Source organism: Myotis myotis, unplaced genomic scaffold (genome assembly GCF_014108235.1).
Source record: "Myotis myotis isolate mMyoMyo1 unplaced genomic scaffold, mMyoMyo1.p scaffold_m19_p_2, whole genome shotgun sequence".
Taxonomy (NCBI): Eukaryota; Metazoa; Chordata; class Mammalia; order Chiroptera; family Vespertilionidae; genus Myotis; species Myotis myotis.
This window is the reverse complement of record NW_023416324.1, coordinates 162070947-162092011: the sequence shown is the minus strand read 5'-3', so window position 1 is coordinate 162092011 and position 21065 is coordinate 162070947. Positions and strand designations below refer to the sequence as shown.

General features: G+C 44.7%; 3 protein-coding genes across 13 annotated transcripts in view; all 3 read left to right on the top strand.

The window, feature by feature from the left end:
- The first annotated feature begins 997 nt into the window (after positions 1-997).
- LOC118677030 (plasminogen activator inhibitor 1 RNA-binding protein-like) lies at positions 998-2517 on the top strand. Its single transcript, XM_036351758.1, has one exon. It carries the CDS (start codon positions 1022-1024, stop codon positions 2180-2182), a length of 1161 nt encoding a protein of 386 aa, XP_036207651.1. The 5' UTR covers positions 998-1021; the 3' UTR covers positions 2183-2517.
- Positions 2518-5506: 2989 nt separating this feature from the next.
- Positions 5507-7122, top strand: LOC118676825 (polyribonucleotide 5'-hydroxyl-kinase Clp1-like). The gene has a single exon (XM_036351327.1). The coding sequence runs from the start codon at positions 5578-5580 to the stop codon at positions 6844-6846; it is 1269 nt and encodes a 422-aa protein (XP_036207220.1). The 5' UTR covers positions 5507-5577; the 3' UTR covers positions 6847-7122.
- Positions 7123-17339: 10217 nt separating this feature from the next.
- Positions 17340-21065, top strand: part of ZNF148 (zinc finger protein 148) — a 139262-nt gene continuing 135536 nt past the window's right edge. For 2 of the 11 annotated variants that reach the window (XM_036352949.1, XM_036352946.1), the window contains exon 1: positions 17340-17540. The gene's annotated coding sequence lies outside the window, so the exon portion shown is untranslated. Of the gene's footprint in view, positions 17541-18157; positions 18431-18462; positions 18569-21065 lie in introns of those variants that run through there. The other 9 variants (XM_036352939.1, XM_036352937.1, XM_036352941.1 and 6 more) reach the window with 8 other exon arrangements.

Genomic DNA, 21065 nt, shown 5'->3' with positions numbered 1-21065 from the left:
TCAGGTGCTCAGAGCAGAAACCTAACAATCACCTGTCATTTCTTTATTCACCAGATATTTATGGAGCACCTAAAGTGTACCAAGAGTGCTCTAGGCTCAGGGAGAGTTTATATTCTTGTGAATAGACAGACAATGAAGATAATAAATAAATTATATCGCATGAGATCTATCTATATCTCTCTTTCTGTATATATTTCTATATCTATATCATCTATATCGATAACATGAAATGGCATTGGGAAAAATTGAACAGGCAGACAAATGAATGGCATGGGAGGTGAACTGCAATATTAGACGATGTCAGCATAGGCTCCGTGGAGAAGAAGGCACTTGAAGGAAGCAAGGACTCTGCTATATGAATATTTGGGGAAAGAGCATTTCAGGAAGTGGGGACAGCTGGTTCAAATGCCTTGACCAGAAACTTAACTGGGAGTATGAGGAACAGCAAGCTGGCCAGTGTATCTGGAACAGAGAGCCCGGGGGAGATTACTAGTGAGGTACTCAAGCCCAGATCATGTATAGCCTTACTGGCCATTGTAAGGATTTTGGCTTTTACTTGAGCTCAACAGGGAACCCAAGAAAGGCTGCGGAGTGGAGAAATCATATGATCACTCTGGTTGCTATATTTAAAACAGGCTACGGAAAAATTATTCCTCTTCTTTGTATCTCTCAGCCTCCAAATCTTTTCTTTTCTCACTCAGCCCCTGTTTATTTTTATGTCTTAAATATGTCTGGAACCCATCTACTTCTCTTAATTTCTTTTGTCATTACCTAAGTCAAGCCAACGAGAACCCTCATTCATTCATTCAACTAGTACTTATTGAACAGCTACTGTGTTCTAGGCACTATTCCTCTTCTCAGTGCTTGGGACACAGCAGTAAAAAGATAGCCTGTGTGGAGCTTACATTTCTCCCTTGGATTTATTGCTTTTAAAAACTTGCCATTGAAGAGCTGAAGCAGGCGCTCCTGGCTCGGCGCGGCCCGCTGCAGTCCGTGGAGGAACGCGCCGCGAGCCACCATCATGCCTGGGCATTTACAGGAAGGCTTCGGCTGCGTGGTCACCAACCGATTCGACCAGTTATTTGACGACGAATCGGACCCCTTCGAGGTGTTGAAGGCAGCAGAGAACAAGAAAAAAAAAGCCGGCAGGGTTGGTGTTGGGGGCCCTGGGGCTAAGAGCGCAGCTCAGGCCGCAGCCCAGAACAACTCCAATGCGGCAGGCAAACAGCTGCGTAAAGAGTCCCAGAAAGAACGCAAGAACCCGCTGCGGTCCAACGCCGGCGTGGCTGACAAGGAAGAGGAGACGCAGCCGCCCGTGGCGCTTAAGAAAGAAGGAATAAGACGTGTTGGAAGAAGACCTGATCAACAACTTCAGGGTGAAGGGAAAATAATTGGTAGGAGACCAGAACGGCGACCACCTCGTGAAAGACGATTTGAAAAGCCACTTGAAGAAAAGGGTGAAGGAGGAGAATTTTCAGTTGATAGACCGATTATTGACCGGCCTATCCGAGGCCGTGGTGGTCTTGGAAGAGGTCGAGGAGGACGTGGACGCGGAATGGGCCGAGGAGATGGATTTGACTCTCGTGGCAAACGTGAATTTGATAGGCATAGTGGAAGTGATAGATCTGGTCTGAAGCACGAGGACAAACGTGGAGGTAGCGGATCTCACAACTGGGGAACTGTCAAAGATGAATTAACTGACTTGGAGCAACCAAATGTGACTGAGGAAACACCAGAAGGTGAAGAACATCCAGTTGCAGACACTGAAAATAAGGAAAACGAAGTTGAAGAAGTAAAGGAAGAGGGTCCAGAAGAAATGACTTTGGATGAGTGGAAGGCTATTCAAAATAAGGACCGGGCAAAAGTAGAATTTAATATACGAAAACCAAATGAAGGTGCTGATGGTCAGTGGAAGAAGGGATTTGTTCTTCATAAGTCAAAGAGTGAAGAGGCTCACGCTGAAGATTCGGTTATGGACCATCATTTCCGGAAGCCAGCAAATGATATCACATCTCAGCTGGAGATCAATTTTGGAGACCTTGGCCGCCCAGGACATGGTGGCAGGGGAGGACGAGGTGGCCGTGGGCGTGGAGGACGTCCAAACCAAGGCAGCAGGACTGACAACTCAAGTGCTTCTGCTCCTGATGTAGATGACCCAGAGGCATTCCCAGCTCTGGTTTAACTAGATGCCATAAGATAACCCTGGTTCCTTTGTGGACCCTACTTCTCTGAGGTTTTGCATGCTTAAGGATCCCAACCGTCTAAGAAATTAAAAAAAAAAAAAAAGACTGTCATTCATACCATTCACACCTACAGACTGAATTTTATCTGTTTTGAAAATGAACTTCTCTCGCTACACAGAAGTAACAAATATGGTAGTCAGTTTTGTATTTAGAAATGTATTGGTAGCAGGGATGTTTTCATAATTTTCAGAGATTATGCATTACTTCATGGATATTTTGTATTGCTGCTTGCAAATATGCATTTCCAAACTTGAAATATAGGTGTGAACATGTGTACCAGTTTAAAGCTTTCACTTCATTTGCGTTTTTTAATTAAGGATTTAGATGTTCCCCCAGTTACAGACCGGTTTTAAATATTGGACATAATATCCGTTTTAGTACCTGCTTTGCATTTACACATATGGTCAACTGGGACATGTAAACTCTGATTGTCAAAATTTATGCTATGTGGAATACTAATGACTTTACGTATTTTAACTTAGTTTTAATATTTTTATTTCTGGGGAAAATCCTTTTTCACTTCTCATGATAGCTGTTATATGCTAAATCTTTATATACAGAAATATCAGACTTGAACAAATTCAAAAACAAACAAACAAACAAAAACTTGCCATCTCCAGCCAATCAATGATTCTCTCTCATCATTAATGTTTCTGTCTCTTTCTCCCTCTCCCTTCCTCTCTGAAATCAATAAAAATATATTTTAAAAAATAAATTAGGGCAATGAAAACTAAAGGGAAAATAAACAAATGGGACTACATCAAAATAAAAAGCTTTTGCACAGCAAAGGAGACCATCAACAAAACAACAAGAAAGCCCACTGCATGGGAGAACATATTTGCAAATGTATCACCGATAAGGGTTTAATCTCCAACATTTACAGGGAACTCATACAAGTTAACAAAAGGAAGATAAACAACCCAATCAAAAAATGGGCAACGGACCTAAATAGATACTTTTCGAAAGAAGACAGAAGAAAGGCCAAAAGACATATGAAAACATGTTCAAAGTCACTAATCATCCGAGAGATGCAAATCAAAACGACAATGCAGTACCATCTCACACCTGTCAGAAAGGCTATCCTGAACAAATCAACAAACAACAAATGCTGGAGAGGATGCGGAGAAAAAGGAACCCTTCTGCACTGCTGGTGGGAATGCAGACTGGTGCAGCCACTGTGGAGAACAGTATGGAGTTTCCTCAAAAAACTAAAAATGGAACTCCCATCTGACCCAGTGATCCCACTTCTAGGAATATATCCCAAGAAACTAGAAACACCAATCAGAAAGGATTTATGCACCCCTATGTTCATAGCAGCACAATTCACCATAGCTAAGATTTGGAAACAGCCTAAGTGCCCAACAGTAGATGAATGGATTAAAAAACTGTGTTACATCTACACAATGGAATACTATGCTGCAGTAAAAAAGGAGTTCTTACCATTTGCAACAGCATGGATGGAACTGGAGAACATTATGCTAAGTGAAATAAGCCAGTCAGAGAAAGATAAATATCACATGATCTCACTCATTTATGGAATATAATGAACAACATAAACTGATGAACAAAAACAGATCCAGAGACAGAGAAGCATCGATCAGACCATCAAACCTTAGAGCGGTGGTTCTCAACCTGTGGGTTGCAACCCCTTTGGCAGTCTAACGACCCTTTTACAGGGGTCGCCTAAGACCATCCTGCATATCAGATATTTACATTACGATTCATAACAGTAGCAACTTACAGTTACGAAGTAGCAACGAAAATAATTTTATGGTTGGGTCACAACATGAGGAACTGTATGTAAAGGGCCAGAAGGTTGAAAACCACTGCCTTAGAGGGAATGTAGGGGAGGGTGGGAGTAAGGGGGAGAGATCAACCAAAGGACTTACATGCAAGCATATAGGCCAGTGATGGCGAACCTATGACATGCGTGTCAGAGGTGACACGTGAACTCATTTTTTTTTTTTTGGTTGATTTTTCTTTGTTAAATGGCATTTAAATATATAAAATAAATATAAAAAATATAAATCTGGAATGACAGCGCATGTGGATCGGCGGCCACCTCTCGGATTGGGTTGTTTGGGACTCGGAAGAAGACTTGTTTGTGACTTTGCCAGCAGGTCAGTCTGAGGCTTAACCCTATATCAGCTCCCCACATCTGTTAAAAGATCAATACAGATTCTTTTTTTCTTTAGACTCAGTATGGCACATCTTCTCAATCTAAGTTCTGTACTATCCACCTTCTTACCCTACTTATCCTCTATAGAGGGGTCTGCAGTACCCTGGTGGAATCCTATCCGTCCCGAGTGTTGGGGTTCTCAATGTGCGGGGGGGCTTACCTAGGGGAATCCTGTTCCAGGGGTTCCCAAAGGTGTGGACGGAGTCGGCGAAGACTATCCACCCTCTTCCTACAGTGGAGTCCTATCCGTCCCAAGAGTGGGGCTTACCTAGGGGAATGGGGGGCTTACCTAGGGGTCCTTGTTTGGGCGCCGATGTGGGGTTGGGCCTCGGACTGACCTGTTGGCGGGGTCACAAGTGGGTCTTCTGAGTCTAGAATAGCCCAGTCTGGGGAGTGGCCGCTGATTTGCACGCACTGTCATTTAGAAAGTGAAGATGGGGGAATTTGCCGGAAGCCTGTCCACCCTTGCTGCTTGGCGCAGTCGCTGCGGGGAGGAGACATCTGCACGGCTTGTGTTTTGGGGGACCTGGCGTGTGTGGCATATGTTTGCTTCCCCTCTTAACGCTATGTGTTTTAAACAGGATCACCTCCCCGAGAAAGGTTGTTTCCCCAGGTGAGGATTTTTCCCTGGAGTTAGGGAGGGAATTAAACCCCTTAACTAAGTGCCAGGCGGGTAATTAATCACTTTAACTATGAACAATCACGCTTAAGCTACATAATCTTTACTTAGGATAATCTCCTTCAGTTACTTCCTTGTAGCTTAATAGAACAATAGAGTAACCTTGGAATGGAGATAAGAAACGCCCTAACCTTTGGAATAGAATGGATAGGATTAAAATCAACTGGTATAAATACAGATGTAACAAGACAATCAAGACAGAACTTGGCTGGAGATCCTGGCTAGAGAACCTGGCTAGGCTGCTGATCAACTGAATGCTGTCTCTGTGTCATTCCTTCTTCGCCGACTCCATCCACACCTTTGGGAACCCCTGGACCTGCTGGGGTTGGACCCCAACAATTTTATAAACTACCAACTTTTAAAAAAATTAAATCTATTGAGGGTTGGGGAGGGAGGGCTGCTGAGCAACCATCACCAACAGCAGTGGCCCCAAGGCAGAGGCTCCAGGAACCAGGCACAGCAACTACACAGAAAAGATGGGCAATGATGACAAGAAGCCAACAACTAAATTTGAACTAGAGCGAGAAACAGAACTTCGCTTTGAGGTGGAAGCGTCTCAGTCGGTTCAGTTGGAGCTGCTGGCTGGCATGGCAGAAGTCTTTGGCACCGAGCTGACCCGGAACAAGAAATTCACCTTTGATGCTGGTGCCAAGGTAGCTGTTTTCACTTGGCACGGCTGTTCGGTACAGCTGAGTGGCCGCACCGAGGTGGCTTATGTCTCCAAGGACACCCCTATGTTGCTTTACCTCAACACTCATACAGCGTTGGAGCAGATGCGGAGGCAGGCGGAGAAGGAAGAGGAGCGAGGCCCCCGGGTGATGGTAGTGGGCCCCACCGATGTGGGCAAATCCACAGTGTGCCGCCTGTTGCTCAACTACGCAGTGCGTTCAGGCCGCCGGCCCACTTATGTGGAGCTGGATGTGGGCCAGGGCTCTGTGTCTATCCCTGGTACCATGGGGGCTCTCTACATTGAGCGGCCGGCAGATATTGAACAAGGATTCTCCATCCAGGCCCCGCTGGTGTATCATTTTGGCTCCACCACTCCTGGCACCAACATCAAGCTTTATAAGAAGATTACATCTCATCTAGCAGATGTGTTCAACCAAAGGTGTGAAGTGAACCGAAGGGCTTCTGTGAGTGGCTGTGTCATTGACACCTGTGGCTGGGTCAAGGGCTCCGGCTACCAGGCCCTGGTGCATGCAGCTTCAGCCTTTGAGGTCGATGTGGTTGTGGTTCTGGATCAAGAACGACTTTACAATGAACTGAAGCGGGACTTGCCCCACTTTGTGCGTACTGTGCTGCTCCCTAAATCAGGGGGTGTGGTGGAGCGCTCCAAGGATTTCCGGCGGGAATGTAGGGAGAAGCATATCCGTGAGTATTTCTATGGATTCCGGGGCTGCTTTTATCCCCATGCCTTCCATGTCAAATTTTCAGATGTGAAAATCTACAAAGTTGGGGCACCCGCCGTTCCAGACTCCTGTTTGCCTCTGGGCATGTCTCAGGAGGACAATCAGCTGAAGCTAGTACCTGTCACCCCTGGCCGAGATATGGTGCACCACCTCCTGAGTGTCAGCACTGCTGAGGGCACAGAGGAGAACCTCTCTGAGACCAGTGTGGCCGGTTTCATCGTGGTGACCAGTGTGGACCTGGAGCATCAAGTGTTTACTGTTCTCTCTCCAGCCCCCTGTCCACTGCCCAAGAGCTTCCTTCTCATCATGGATATCCGGTTCATGGATCTTAAATAGAGATCAGGGAGTCTTGCTGCCTGGGGCATGGAGATCTGTGGCCATCACAGAGACAGATGGGCTGAAGAGGGAGAGTCTTTTGAGGCCAGGCTGACCAGTAAATAGTGGACTAGTAAAAAGCATATATTCTACCTCTTAAAACAGGTGGTGGTGACTTAACTACTAATCTTGAGTCAAAAGGAAAACCATGAGACTATGATTGGTTTCTTAGATCACCTAAGGTGCCACTTCAAATTCTCTAAGGCCCTGGAGAATCCCGTTTCTTTAACCAGTTACTGTGTGGACTCATTTTTTAAAATCACTGCTTTATATGCTATATATAGTATTTGTTACCTTATTTTTCCAGGATGTACGAGTGTATTAGAAGGACTCTTTACAATAAAATTCAAACTTGGAAAAAAATATATAAATCTTTGTTTTACTATAGTTGCAAATATCAAAAAATTTCTATATGTGACACGGCACCAGAATTAAGTTAGGGTTTTTCAAAATGCTGACACGCCAAGCTCAAAAGGTTCGCCATCACTGATATAGGCCTAACCAATGGATACAGACAAGAGGGGGGTGAGGGCATGAGTGGGGGGCTGGGGGATAATGTGGGGATAAGGACACATATGTAATAATCAAGAAAAAATTTAAAATAAAATAAAAACTTACCCTCTCTTAAATAGTGTTATTATTTATTTGATTACTTATTCATGTTTCTTCACTTCACCAACATCTATCCTCAGGATCTAGAACAACAACTTTCACATAATATGTACTCAACAAATAGTAGTTGAATGAAGGAAGAAAGTCCTGCAACAGCCTCCAGTGACTTCTAAACTTTTTTTTAACCTTGACCTACAGGAAGAAAAACAGTTAACACTGTGATCCAGTAAAGACTCACCCTCATGCCCTTGCCCTAACTGGTTTGGCTCAGTGGATAGAGCGTCGGCCTGCGAACTCAAGGGTCCCAGGTTCGATTCCGGTCAAGGGCCTGTACCTTGGTTGCGAGCACATCCCCAGTAGGGGGTGTGCAGGAGGCAGCTGATCGGTGTTTCTCTCTTATCGATGTTTCTAACTCTCTATACCTCTCCCTTCCTCTCTGTAAAAAATCAATAAAAATATATTAAAAAAAAAAAGACTCATGCTGTAACCGGTTTAGCTCAGTGGATAGAGCATCGGCCTGTGACTTAAGGGTCCCAGGTTCGATTCTGGTCAAGGGCATGTACCTTGGTTGCGGGCACATCCCCAGTTCGGGGTGTGTAGGAGGCAGCTGATCAATGTTTCTCTCTCACTGATGTTTCTAACTCTCTATCCCTCTCCCTTCCTCTCTGTAAAAAATCAATAAAATATATATATTAAAAAAAAAAGACTCACCCTCATGAATGTATACATATATAATTAAAAATATTTCCCAGCTGGCATGGCTCAGTGGTTGAGAGTCAACCTATAAACCAGGAGGTCAAGGTTCAATTCCTGGTTGCTAGCTCAGTCCCTAGTGGGGGCCATGCAGGAGGCAGCCTATCAATGATTCTCTCTCATCATTGATGTTTCTCTCTCTCTCCTTCTCCCTCCTCTCTGAAATCAATAAAAAAATATTTTAAAAAAGTATTATTATGTGTGGTGCTGTCTGATTATGTGTGAAGTTGCCGAATATTATTTATTATGTCCTATTATGTTTCATTCAAAAAAAAAACCTCTGCCATTTAAGTAAACTTTAAATTTGATTTGAGCATCCACTAATGGGACTTAACCAGAAGTTTGACAAACACTGCCCTAATGCATCCTCCACAGCCAGAGTGTTCTTACTAACTCAGAAGTCTTGTCATGTTACTTCCCTGCAAAAGTCCTTCAGTGGCAATCTGTTAGTCTCAGGCAGTTTTTCCCAAACATCAGTCATTTATGGCTGTTCATGTACCAGCTATCATATAATATATTCAATTTTTGTTTGTAAATTGAAACACTTTTGTCACTCAGCCTCATCTTAAGCAATAATGTAAGAGAAGTAATACGTTAGACGCATGAATTATATATTTTTCTAGTGCATAGTAAATCCATTCACTACCCAAATAAAAACCACCGGACTGTGTGCCACCTAAAATCCTCTTGTTTATCACCCAGCCACACTTTGGGGAAACCTGCTCTCAGGGTAAAGGTCAGATGCCTCAGCTTAGCCCAGGAGGCACTCTGAAGCTTGCCGGTGCTTTCCGCGGCAGTCTCATTTTCTTTTACCACTTCCTGCATTCATTCATTCTGAATGACTGGCAGGTCCCTGAATGCACTAAGCTCTCTTTGGCTCTAGGACTCTGTACTGCCACCTCCTTCCTCTGCCTAGAGCTCCACCAGAACCCCCACTCACTCCCTTTCAGGTCTTAGCTAACATGTCGCCTTGAGAAAGCAGTCCTGGCCGCGGGGCTGGGCTGGGTGTCCCCCAGGACCCTATGCTTAGCCCTGTCTGGGAGCGTGTCCCCCTGAAGTGAAGCAGTTTCTGCACCATGTTTCACTTCAGCTGAAGACTGTGCTCCTCTTGGGGAGGAAGAGTATTTTATTTTCCATACTATGTCTAGTGTTTGGAACAGCACCATAAATTTAATAACGATCTGGTTGAGGAACAAAAGGACACCTGTATGGATTTCTCAAGGAAATGAATATTGCTGATGCTCAGCATGTTGTCTGAAACATACTAGGCATTCAAAAATGTTGTTAAGTGATTGAAAGAAGTGAGGGCTGATCCTCACCCTGGGAACATTACTTTCAAAAAAATTATTTGAGAGATGGTCTCAAATTCTAATGTCTTTGCTCAATGTGCCATTATTCTCTCCTTCTTGCCCAGGAAGGTCAGAAATGAGGTCAGAATGTGTGTCTGAGGCCTAAGAGACTTTTGGTCCCTTGGTAAACAAGCCTGCGTATCGAGGACCGGCCTGTCGGGAAAGCCACAGCACCACGGGGAGAAGTAGCTATAAAGTAAATAGCAAATGTTTGACTTGATCTTAAAATCCCTGCTTCACACACGGGTTCAGCACATTCAATGTCATTTTACTATACATTCAGAATTTGATGCCATTATTCCTCTTTGCTGAGATTCTAGAATACAGCCTATGCGATTTTTAAGGCTGATGGTAATAATTTTTCTTAGAATGTGTGCCATAGGGATATATGATAAAGGTTTTTACAGTAACTAAATTGTACTCCAAGACTTTTATTTTTCTTTTCTCTGTTAGCTCTACTATCTGGCACCTTGGGGGATGGGGCATTTGGTATACATGGAGGCTCCAAATAACTGATGTTTAATGTTGTCAGCACCAAACCATTATAAAACAAAAGATATGGACACTTTCCCAATATGCCCTATACTTCCCAGGCTTTTCAAGCAAATGCCCCAAATATTAACTGCTGCGTGCTGACTTGGGCTCTCCCTATGGAATCAGTTACTTGGGTGTCGTATCTGTTCATGCCAGAGGTCTGCGGAGCACTCATGCAGACTCAGATGCTACGGAGCCTCAGGCTAAGTGGGTGATGACTTCAGCTGTGACACTGAAATTCATTTTTTTTTTTTTGCAAACCAAACCAAACCCCAAATCAGCTGATTTCTAAGTCCTCCCTCCCCTTTTTTTCTTGGGTGGAGTAGATGATGTGTATTGGTTCTCCATTTTTATAATCATCATGGAAGACGTATTCACAATTATAAAACAGATTCCTCTCCTTTTCATGAGGGAAGAATAAAGCTTATGTAGCCGTACAGTTGTTTTCGGAAAACTATAAAATAACTGTCTTTATGAAACGTTAGCGAAAGAAAAGGTAAAACAGCCTTTTCCCACCAGACAACCATCTACTCTTCATTTCATTCGATATCACTACTATAGATCACTTCTACCTACTTTTCAGTTTGCATTTGCTCTTCAGCCTTACTTGTTCACATTTTTTCATGGGGCATGAGGATTATTTTACAACCATTTCAAGGTGTGTGTGTGTGTGTGTGTGTGTGTGTGTGTGTGTGTGTGAAAGGACTAGCTGCAAAGCTTACACGTTTTTTAATTATCAGGAGATAAGTGCTTCTCTAAGTATAAAAGTCCTGCATAATGTTTTATATTTGTACAGATCTTGACAGGAACGTTTTTAGATGTATAAACAAGGTGGAAAGTATTGTTTTGGTATCAGAATGATATGCTAGTTTATAGGATCCATTAGTGAGGGAACCCAAAGCACCCTCTCTATACCTCTGTTTTTACAGAGTATTATGCTGACATTATTGCTTTTTTAAACCTGCCTCCTCCATTAGTCTGAGAGCTTCACATGGGCTTACACCATGTCCTAGCCTTCTTCGCACCCAGCCCTTGTGTTCTTATGTATCTGCATGGTCTTCAGGAAAGTGTAAAACAGTTGCCTTTATGAAAAATCAATTAGCAAACGAAAAGATAACACAGTCTCCACCCCAGCACTTCATTCTTTTCTTTCAAAAAAAATATTTTTATTGATTTCAGAGAGGAAGGGAGAGAGAGGGAGAGAGAGATAGAAACATCAATGATGAGAGAGAATCATTGATCAGCTGCTTCCTGCACGCCCCCCACGGGGATCGAGCCTGTAACCCAGGCATGTGCCCTTGACCAGAATCGAACCCAGGACCCTTCAGTCTGCAGGTTGATGATGCTCTATGCACTGAGCCAAACCAGTGAGGGCCAGCACATCATTCTTGTGTTCTTGCACATCTTGACCTTTCACTCCTGTATTCCCCCTGAATCCTTCTAAACCATAGTGATCTCAGAGCTGATGAACCCAGTGCAAGCCAGTGCCTTTTACCTCTTCTGTTGTTTTGCACGTGCGCTTTAGTAAATGTTTACTCTGAACATTGGAAGGTAGGAAACTGACTCCTTTGTGTTGGTCTCCATAATGGTTTAAAAGCAACAGGGTAGTTTTAATATTCCCTGGTAAGCCCAGAATTCTAACATGCTTTTAAATTTAAATTTTAAAAAGATAGTACAAACAAGAAAGAAAACGTTCATCGCTACATTGTATCACGTTATCTGGCAATAAGCAAATGTATAAAATCTTTAAAAGCTCTAGAGTAATAAAAAGTTTCCAACTGCTATTCTATTTTATGAAAACTCACAGATTTAATATATTAGTAGTTAATTGTCTTCATTCTGCTAAAGTTTGGGAAAGGATAGGTGGGAACTTGATTCACTGGTATTTGTTGAGTAGAAGCATCTTTACAATAGCCCAACTTCATCAGCTTTACACATAAACTTATTCAGGCAAAGACTGTGCTCAGAAATAAATTCTCTGAGTAATGTGATATATTTTTTATGCAGCTTAACTGCTTAGGTCTTTCCTAGCTCCATCTACTTATCATATGCCCTTCTTATTCCCCATGCGAAGCACACTGTAATATGTTTTTCCACTTATATAGTTTTTTATATTTGCATAGTTTCTGTCTTTTCTCCTGCTTCAATCCACTTTCAGGAACTAATTTTTTCCCCCCATTGGGTTTTATTTTTAGGAAATGTGGTTCAGCACCATCCTTAAGTTCTTAATAGTAAGAATAACAATAACTATACTACTGCTACTATCTAAAACACATAGAACATTTAACTATGTGTCAGATACTGTTCTAAATATTTTACATGTATTCAGATTTAACATTCTGAACTACCCTAATGAGGAAGTTGCTATTATTTAGCCCCATTTTCTAGGCTGGGCACTCGGCAGCACAGGGAAGTTAAGCTAGTAAGTGGCAGAAGCAGGATTTAAACCGAGGAGGGTATAAATGTATGTATTTTTATTTATTTAAGAGAGAGAGAGATAGAAACATCAATAATGAGAGAATCATTGATCATTTGCCTCCTGCATGCCCCCTACTGGATCTCTTGCCAACAACCTGGGTATGTACCCTGACCGGGAATTGAACCGTGACCTCCTGGTTCATAGGTCAATGCTCAACCACCAAGACACACTGGCTGGGCTAAACTGAGGAGGCTTTAATTGCAATCTGTAGACTTAACCACCAAGCTAACCTCGAGGTACTAATAGAATTGTATCCTCATAATTATTGCTTCGTTTTATTTTATTTTCCTTTCCCACTGGTATCATCCTGGTCCAAGACCTTGTTTTCATTTATTCTCACGTTCTTGGCCATCTTGACTTTTCCCTCACGTCTTTCCTGTATCCCTCCAAACCAAGTTGATGAACTTCAGTGCAATCGAGTACCTCCCTTAGATGCTCCTGAGAGATGGAAGCTACTTATCTTTGTAAACTCAGGAATTCATTACATAAATTCTACATACTAAGTAGGAGAGAGTAGGCCTTCCATTAGTTTAAAAATTTTATTTATTGATTGACTTTTAGAGAGAGAGGGAGGGAGAAACATCAATTTGTTGTTCCACTTATTTATACATTCATTGTTGCTTGCTGGTGTATCTGAATGTCACTAACCAACTGAGTCACCTGGCCGAGGCTCATTCTTTAGTTTTGTGTTTTTTTAAAACAGTTTTATTGAAGTATAACATATACAAATAGCTGCACATATTTAATGTGTACCATTTGATGAGTTTGGACATATGCAAGCCCCAGTGATACTACACTATCACTACATTCAAGGCAACAGGTATGTCCAATACCTCCCGAGCTCTGTCTCTCCGTCTCCCTCCTTCCCTCTCTCCATCCCTTCCTCTTCTTCCTTCTTCCCTTCTCCCTCCTCCTCCTCCTCCTCTTCCTTCCTCTCTCTATCTCTCTCTGAAAGAACGCTTAAAAGATTTGTTAAGAAAAATTTTGAAGTACACAATACCATATTGTTAACTGTAGGCACATGTTGTACAGCAGAGCTCTAGAACTTATTCATCTTGCATAACTGAAACTTTATACTCATTGAATAACAACTTCCCATTTCCTTGCCCCCCCCCCCCCCCCCCAGCACCTGGCAACCACCATCGTATTCTCTGCCTCTATGAGTTTGACTATTTTAGGTAACCTCCTATATGTGGAATCATGAAGTATTTTTCTTTCTATGTCCTCCAGGCTCATTAATGTTGTCACAAATAGAAGGATTTCCTTCCTTCCTTTTATTTATTTATTTGTTTATTCATTTATTTTGTTAATCTTCACCCTAGGATATTTTTCCATTGATCTTTTTTTCAAGAGAGTGGGAGAGGGGAAAGACAGAGACATCGATGTGAAAGAAACAAATTGATTGGTTGCCTCCTGCATACGCTCCGACCAGGGTCTGGGCTAGGAAGGAGCCTGCAACCAAAGTACGTGCCCTTGATCAGGATCGAACCCGGACCCTTTGGTCTGCAGGCCGATGCTCTATCCACTGAGCATAACTGGCTAGGGCAGATTTTCTTCCTTTTAAAGGTTGAATAATATTCCATTGTATGTATACACATTTTCTTAATCTATTCATCTGTTGATGGACACTTAAATTGTTTCCATAGCTTGGTCATGAATTTGAGAATATATCAATGATCTGCAAGTGCCCTTCAGATCTGAAGCAGGAACTCAGGGGCAGGTGTCCCAGGGAAAGATGGCCCATTGGAACAGGAAAAGCCATTTTTCTCCTGGGTCCAATAGAAATGACAAGATGTGGAGTCAGGTTCCTGTGGGCCAATCTCTGACAAGGCTATGAATTTAGAGCTTTGCAAAAGGAAACCAAGTTTCTCCTTAAGGTAGAACCAGACTTCACAAATGGCTCATGCTGCAGGCAACACATGGGTACAGTACAGAAGCCAACACTTCCACAAATTCCTGAGCTTGAGAGGTCCAGGATGCTTGAAAGATAGTTAGTACAGAAAGTTCTGAAGACCTGGTGAAATCTTTGGGGACAAGAGATGGATGTACATTCCTCTTATAAAGACGCCAGAGGGCCAAAACCAAAGAGAACCCATTCCAGAGCCAGAGGAGAAGAGGCTCTGGGAGACCCACCAGCTCGGCCAAGGGTGAACCTGAGGAGGGGTGGTGAAGGACTGAAGAAAAGACAGGCAAGAGAATACAGCTGGGGCTTGGTGGATCTCCCGTGCCTGGATGAGGACACAAAAGACCCAGCCTGCAAGCTGATGCTTTATTTTATAGTCTGATTAAAACAAGGGTAGATTAACATGTATACAAATGTCCTTGTTTTGGCAACACATGCTGCACCTCCCACAGCCCATTAGCTACTTAGGAAGGAATTAGGGAGGGCTACAAGGTCTGGCTTAATTATGCTAGGAGAGCTCTGCCCACCAGGCTGGGACTTGTTTGTGGCCCTGCCACAGGTCAGCTGAGGCTTGTCCCTAGAGCCGCTCCCTACACATCCCACCAATCAAAGCAGCGGTTCCAGCCCTGTCTGGGTTAGGCCACATCAGGTAAGATAGACTGGTGGCTGCATCTGACCCATAAACAAGTTTCATTGTTGTTGTTATTAATCCTCACCCAAGGATATTTTTCCATTCATTTTTAGTGAGTGGAAGGGATGGGGAGGGACAGAGAGAAACATCCACGAATTGGCTGTCTCCCAACACATCACCACTCCCCTGAGGGCCAGGGATGGATGAAGCCTGCAACCAGGTACATGCTCTTGACCAGAACTGAACCCGGGACCCTGGGCACTATAGTTTTTTAAATATAGTGTTCTTGCCCTGACTGGTTTGGCTCAGTGGATAGAGCATTGGCCTGCAGACTGAAGGGTCCCTGGTTCGATTCTGGTCAAGGGCATGTATGTGCCTTGGTTGCGGGCACATCCCCAGGTGGGGGTGTGCATGAGGCAGCTGATTGATGTTTCTAACTCTCTCTCTCTCCCCCTTCTCCGTAAAAAAATCAATAAAATATATTTTAAAAAAATATATAGTGTTCTTTATTCAGCTCATGTGAGACAGTTGTTTATTGTTTCTTAGTTATGGTGTTGAGCAGAGAACTAGATCTATTCCTAATGGCAAACCAACCAACCTTAGCCGACTGGGTATAATCTCCAGGCCTTCAATCCTTTTCAGTTATTAGTTTTCCTGTTACCTAATATTCAGAGCCTGCTTCTTTGCTGCCAGAGGTGCTTTTCATTTTAACCTCTGAATTTGATGCCACTGCAGATGCTGGAAGTTGCCAGAAGGCTGTCCTCCAGATAACTCTCTTGCTCTAGCTTGAATCACTGTTTTGTTGCAATTAGCATTCAGAATATGCACTGTCATTTCACTGGAATATATGTATTTCAATGGAGAAAGCACACTGGAGAGTTGACTGTGGAACTGTGGATCATCCTTGTTCTTCTTAGTTACCTGTGTCTAAATTAAGTTGAACCCCTGGGCCTCAGCTATTTCTAAATAGGCCTCACCATTTACTAAGGTTAGCGCCTGGGGGTACATTAACCTTGCAGACACTAATCTGATTCAGTGCCATCACAAGTGCACAACGCCGGAGTTTGGAATTTTGCCAGAAAGCACCATTCAAATGAACATTCAGTTGCCAAGGGGTGGGAAGGTGGGTGTGGACAAGGGAAGAACTCCAGAAATGGTTCTACAGATATTTTAATGCCTATCCTCTCCCTCTCCCCTCAGAGGTTAAGTATTGCAGATACTAAATCAATCTTCACTCGATTATGAAGAAACAGTAAGGAGTTTCTTCCCATGGTTAAGTGGCTGATACTCAGGTAATCACTCGACATTCACCGCGCATCTTTTTTGTCACCTGGATGACCTTGTGCTAGGGTGGGGACATCACGATGAGTGATTGTAAACCACCCCGTATGCACGGGCACCTCAGGGTGCCTAACAAATGCTGGATGAAGGCGCCGCTCCGGAGCTCACCATTTGGCTGAGGTCACCTGCAGGGCCTCCCAGGATTGAGACACACTTGCGCAACTCCGGCATTGCCGAGCGCCTGCGAGATAGACGGAGAAGTTTTGGGCCCCAGGTAAAGTGAGCGGAAAATACCATGCCAGACCTTGCGCAAAGAGGTCCGGGGCCGTATCTCTACATCTGTACGCTCACACCCTGCATCTGTTTGCAGACACCAACGGGGTTAGCTCCCTCCAAGGGCGCAGAGCTGCCGCTTCCGGAAAAGGGGGCATTTGGGGTGGTGGGAGGATAACGCAGGAAGGTGGAGAGGAAGGGGCTAGGGAAGAGGAGAAAGGAGAAAGCTAAGACATCCTGGCAGATAACCTGTCATCTACGCCCCTTTCCCTTTCTCTTCCCCGCGCCCGAAACACCCGACCCCCGCGCCCTCCGCTTCTCAGCACGCGAAAGGCTGAAGGCGGGCATCCACTCAAAGAGATCCCCCCAGTTCCGATCTGTTCCCAACGGCCGTCCTCCCAGACGCAGCCCGGGGGACCCGGAGCGGGGACCAGCCTTTCCGGCCACGCCGGGCGGGTGACACGCGGGCACCGGAATCGAAGCCACGCTGGGTCTTCCCGGCTGGGTCCCGGGACCAGGGCGAGCGGGCGCCGCGCGGCGCTTCCCGTGTGCGGGGCTTCCCACAATGCACCGCGCCGGCGGCGGCGGCGACCGCGGCGGCGCTCTAGCCGCGGCATGTCTGCGTCTCTACTGCTCTGGGAGGAGGAAGAGAAGGAGGAAGAGGAGGAGGAGGAGGAGGGGGAGGAAGAGGAGAAAGGCGCAGGGGTGGGAGCAGTTGCCGGAGCTGCTACAGCAAAAGTTCTCCCCCCCTCCCCCCTTCCCCTCTTCTCAAGGTCCCTAGAAAGGTTGGAGCTGCTGCCGTCTGCAGTCGGTGACCGCGCGACTCGGCGCCCGCCCGCGGTAAAGCGCTCGGCCTGGCAGGCCCGGGCCCGGGCCCGGGGGAGGGCGGGGGAGGGGGAGGGGGCGGCGCGCGGGGGGAGCGCGCGGCGGTAATGGCCTGACCCCGGGGGGAGCGAGCCGCGGCGAGGCCGGGGGTGGCCCGGGGGCCGGCGGAGGCCGGGGGGATCGCTGGAGCAGGCTGGGGGACGGGAGGAAGCCGGGCGCGGGTGGTGGGTCGGGGGGTTGAGGAAGGATAATGACGGGGGTGGCAGCGGCGAGGAGGCGGCCTCCGGGGCCCGAGGCGGGTGTCGGAGGTCGGGAAGAAGGTGGAGTGTGTGCACGGGGAGGCCGGAGGGTGCTCGGCGGGGGAGTGGGAAGGCGAGGGAGACACCGGGTCTGTGTGCACCGTGCCTGGTGCAGTGCTTTATGCACCGCAGGCCTCAGTCACGGCGGCTGCCCGAGTGTTCTTCGCGGGCAGGGAAGGGCAGGGGTTGGAGAAAAGGAATCCTTACAGGAAACCTAGTGGCAGTGTGTGCAGGGCGAGAGGCGGGGGCGAAGAATAGGTGGAGGAATGCAGGCGATGGCCGTGGAGAAGTCTTGAGGGTGGGGTGGGGGGGTTGGTGGGGTGGTGGTGTTCATTGTGCAGATAGAGTCGGTATTTCGTGATGGAAAAAAACCGAAGCATTTCTAAGGAAAGGAAAGAGGGAGTCGAAGGAGTTTCCGTGAATAGAAAGAATAGCGTTTGAAGCAAGAGGGAGTGCTAAAATTAGAGAATATGAAGAGGACGCGTGACAGAATCGACAGCTATAGTAGAATTAATAAATGTTGGTCCAGGGACTGAGGCGTGATTCCAGATGGGCCCGGGTGGCCCAGTTCCGAACCTGTTCGGGCTCTTCATTAGATGACATCTGGTAAGTGTGGCTCCCGGCAGCGGTTGGGGTCACTGAGAATTAAACCTTAGTCTGTAGTTGGGCCTGAGACATTTCAGACACGCACCAGTGAATGTGAGAATCTCTGAAACAGATCTTCAGCGAACACCTGGCCCACAGGTACGCTCTAGGTCATGGAGTTTATATTTGAGCAAATTTGAAGTGTGATCACTTACCAGAGGCCGGGCGAACACTACTCCGGCAAATGCTGGAATGGAAATTACTTGACTTGGCGGTTTTCGGCCCAGCTTAAGTGTTCCAGGAGAACTGGGGCCATATTATTCAGCCTGGATCGCAGTCCACAAGGTTATAAGTAATGGTGGGGGGATTCCATGCGTGGTGGCCCTTGGGAGGCTCCATTTGTAGCTCCAATTAGTATAATTGACTGGATTGGTTCCATAACTCTGAGGCAGATGGGAGAACTTTTACCATTCACAGTTCCTGAATGTATACTCTTACTGAGGCATGGTGTTATTGAAGAAAATGCATCAGCCTACAGAGTGTGGGCCAGCAGAATGGAGGATCTAGAATATCTGTTTTGGTCTTAAGTTGCAAGGTCAGGGCTGGTTGCCTTGAGGTCTAGGGGAACCTGAAGAGACTGGATGATTCTAAATCCAGGTTGGAGGGAGTATTAGCATTTTTATATCAGGAAATGAACCAAGACCTAATGAATTTGCTGAATTCACACCACACCAGATTTTAAGAGGGGACCTCTTGGCTAGAACCATACTCTTTTTTTTTTTAAAAAAATACATTTTTATTGATTTCAGAGAGGAAGGGAGAGGAGGAGGAGGGAGGGAGGGAGGGAGGGAGAGAGAGAGAGAGAGAGAGAGAGAGAGAGAGAGAGAGAGAGAGAGAGAGAAACATCAATGGTGAGAGAGAATCATTGATCGATTGGGTGCCTCCTGCACACCTCACATGGGATCGAACCCACAACCCAGGCATGTGCCCTGACCAGGAATTGAACCCTAACCTGCTGGTTCAAAGGTTGACACTCAACCACTGACATATGCCGGCTGGGGCTAAAACCATACTCTTAAAGCTTTATTCACCTGAAAATTGGTTGTTAAGAAAGATTTGTATACACACTACATTATAATATATATATTTTTAAATATATTTTATTGATTTTTTATAGAGAGGAAGGGAGAGAGATAGAGAGTTAGAAACATCGATGAGAGAGAAACATCGATCAGCTGCCTCCTGCACATCTCCTACTGGGGATGTGCCCGCAACCCAGGTACATGCCCTTGACCGGAATCGAACCTGGGACCCTTCAGTCCGCAGGCTGATGCTCTATCCACTGAGCCAAACCGGTTTCGGCTACATTATAATATTAATTCAGCTGAGCAGAGGATAGTATGAAAAATCCTTTTATGGAAGTAGAGGGTGGAGGGATTAATGGGGAAGATAGAAAGAAATTTGGGAGAGGGATGGAAAAATTCAATCATTAATTTAACAACTACTGTATCTCTAAAGGAGGATGATAATTTAGCATTTTAGTGGAGAGGGGCTTTTATTAAATTTTCTTACAGAAATAAATCCAGATTATTTTTTAAAATTTGGAAAACTGTCAGTACATTATATATTCCTATAGGATGCTTTGCTATTTTACAATCATCATAGTATAAGAGGGTCTGTTTTTTTCCCCTCCTGTGTTATCAATTTAAGAAATTTTTGTAAGTTTACAGACTTAAATATAGTAATATGTCATTATTGTTTTTCTCCCCTTTTTGAAGTATATGGAATTATACATGTATAATGAAATTATACTGCTTATAATGAAAAGCAATAGCTCTGTCTCACTTGTTCAGTTGCAGTTCCACTTTCCAGTCTACTACTTGTAAGCATTAATTTTGGTAGCTTATATCATGCTTTTCACAAGGTCCAAAAATAATTCCCATGTACTATTATTTCTTGATTGATTAAAATGACATTATGAAGTAGTGAAAAGACTTATTACTATGAATGGAAAGGATTTGTGTCACTGGCATTAATCCCCTTCCTGTTTCTCCTTTCCAACCTTTGATAGTTACTATTTAAACTTTTTTATTCTATGTTTTTATACCTTTAATATGCTTAAAGATAAAGCATTTAAAATTAGACTGGACATACTGGGTGAGATGATACAGGGAGGGTTGATGGATGGACCTGTGAGAAAGAGTAGGTTGCAGAAACAGCATCTTTGCAGCATAAGGGTTGCTGGTTAGAGACGAGGAGTTGTTTGGCAATGATAGTTCATTTTGGAATTAGTTACCAGGTCAACTGCGAAGTAGTATTCTTTGAGTCTTATGGGGATTTTGAGTGTGGAGAAATCTGGGAATGGATTAAGATGACTCTTAATTGTTCTTTCCAGGCTTTTACAGCAATACTTACTTTTTCAGGAAGGAAGGACTGGCGTGGATATGTGTTTCATTTTTATGGATGGAGGGATTGGGAAATGTGAAAACAGGGAGGAGAATGAGGGACCGGGTATGAAGGGGGGTGTGTGCTAATTTTGTGGGAGGGTATAGAAAAGGTAAAGAATTCTGAGGACATTTGGATGTAGTTGATGTGAGGGAGATTTAAATTACAATAGTTAGACTGAGATTTGTGGAAGTTATAAGGAAATTAGCAT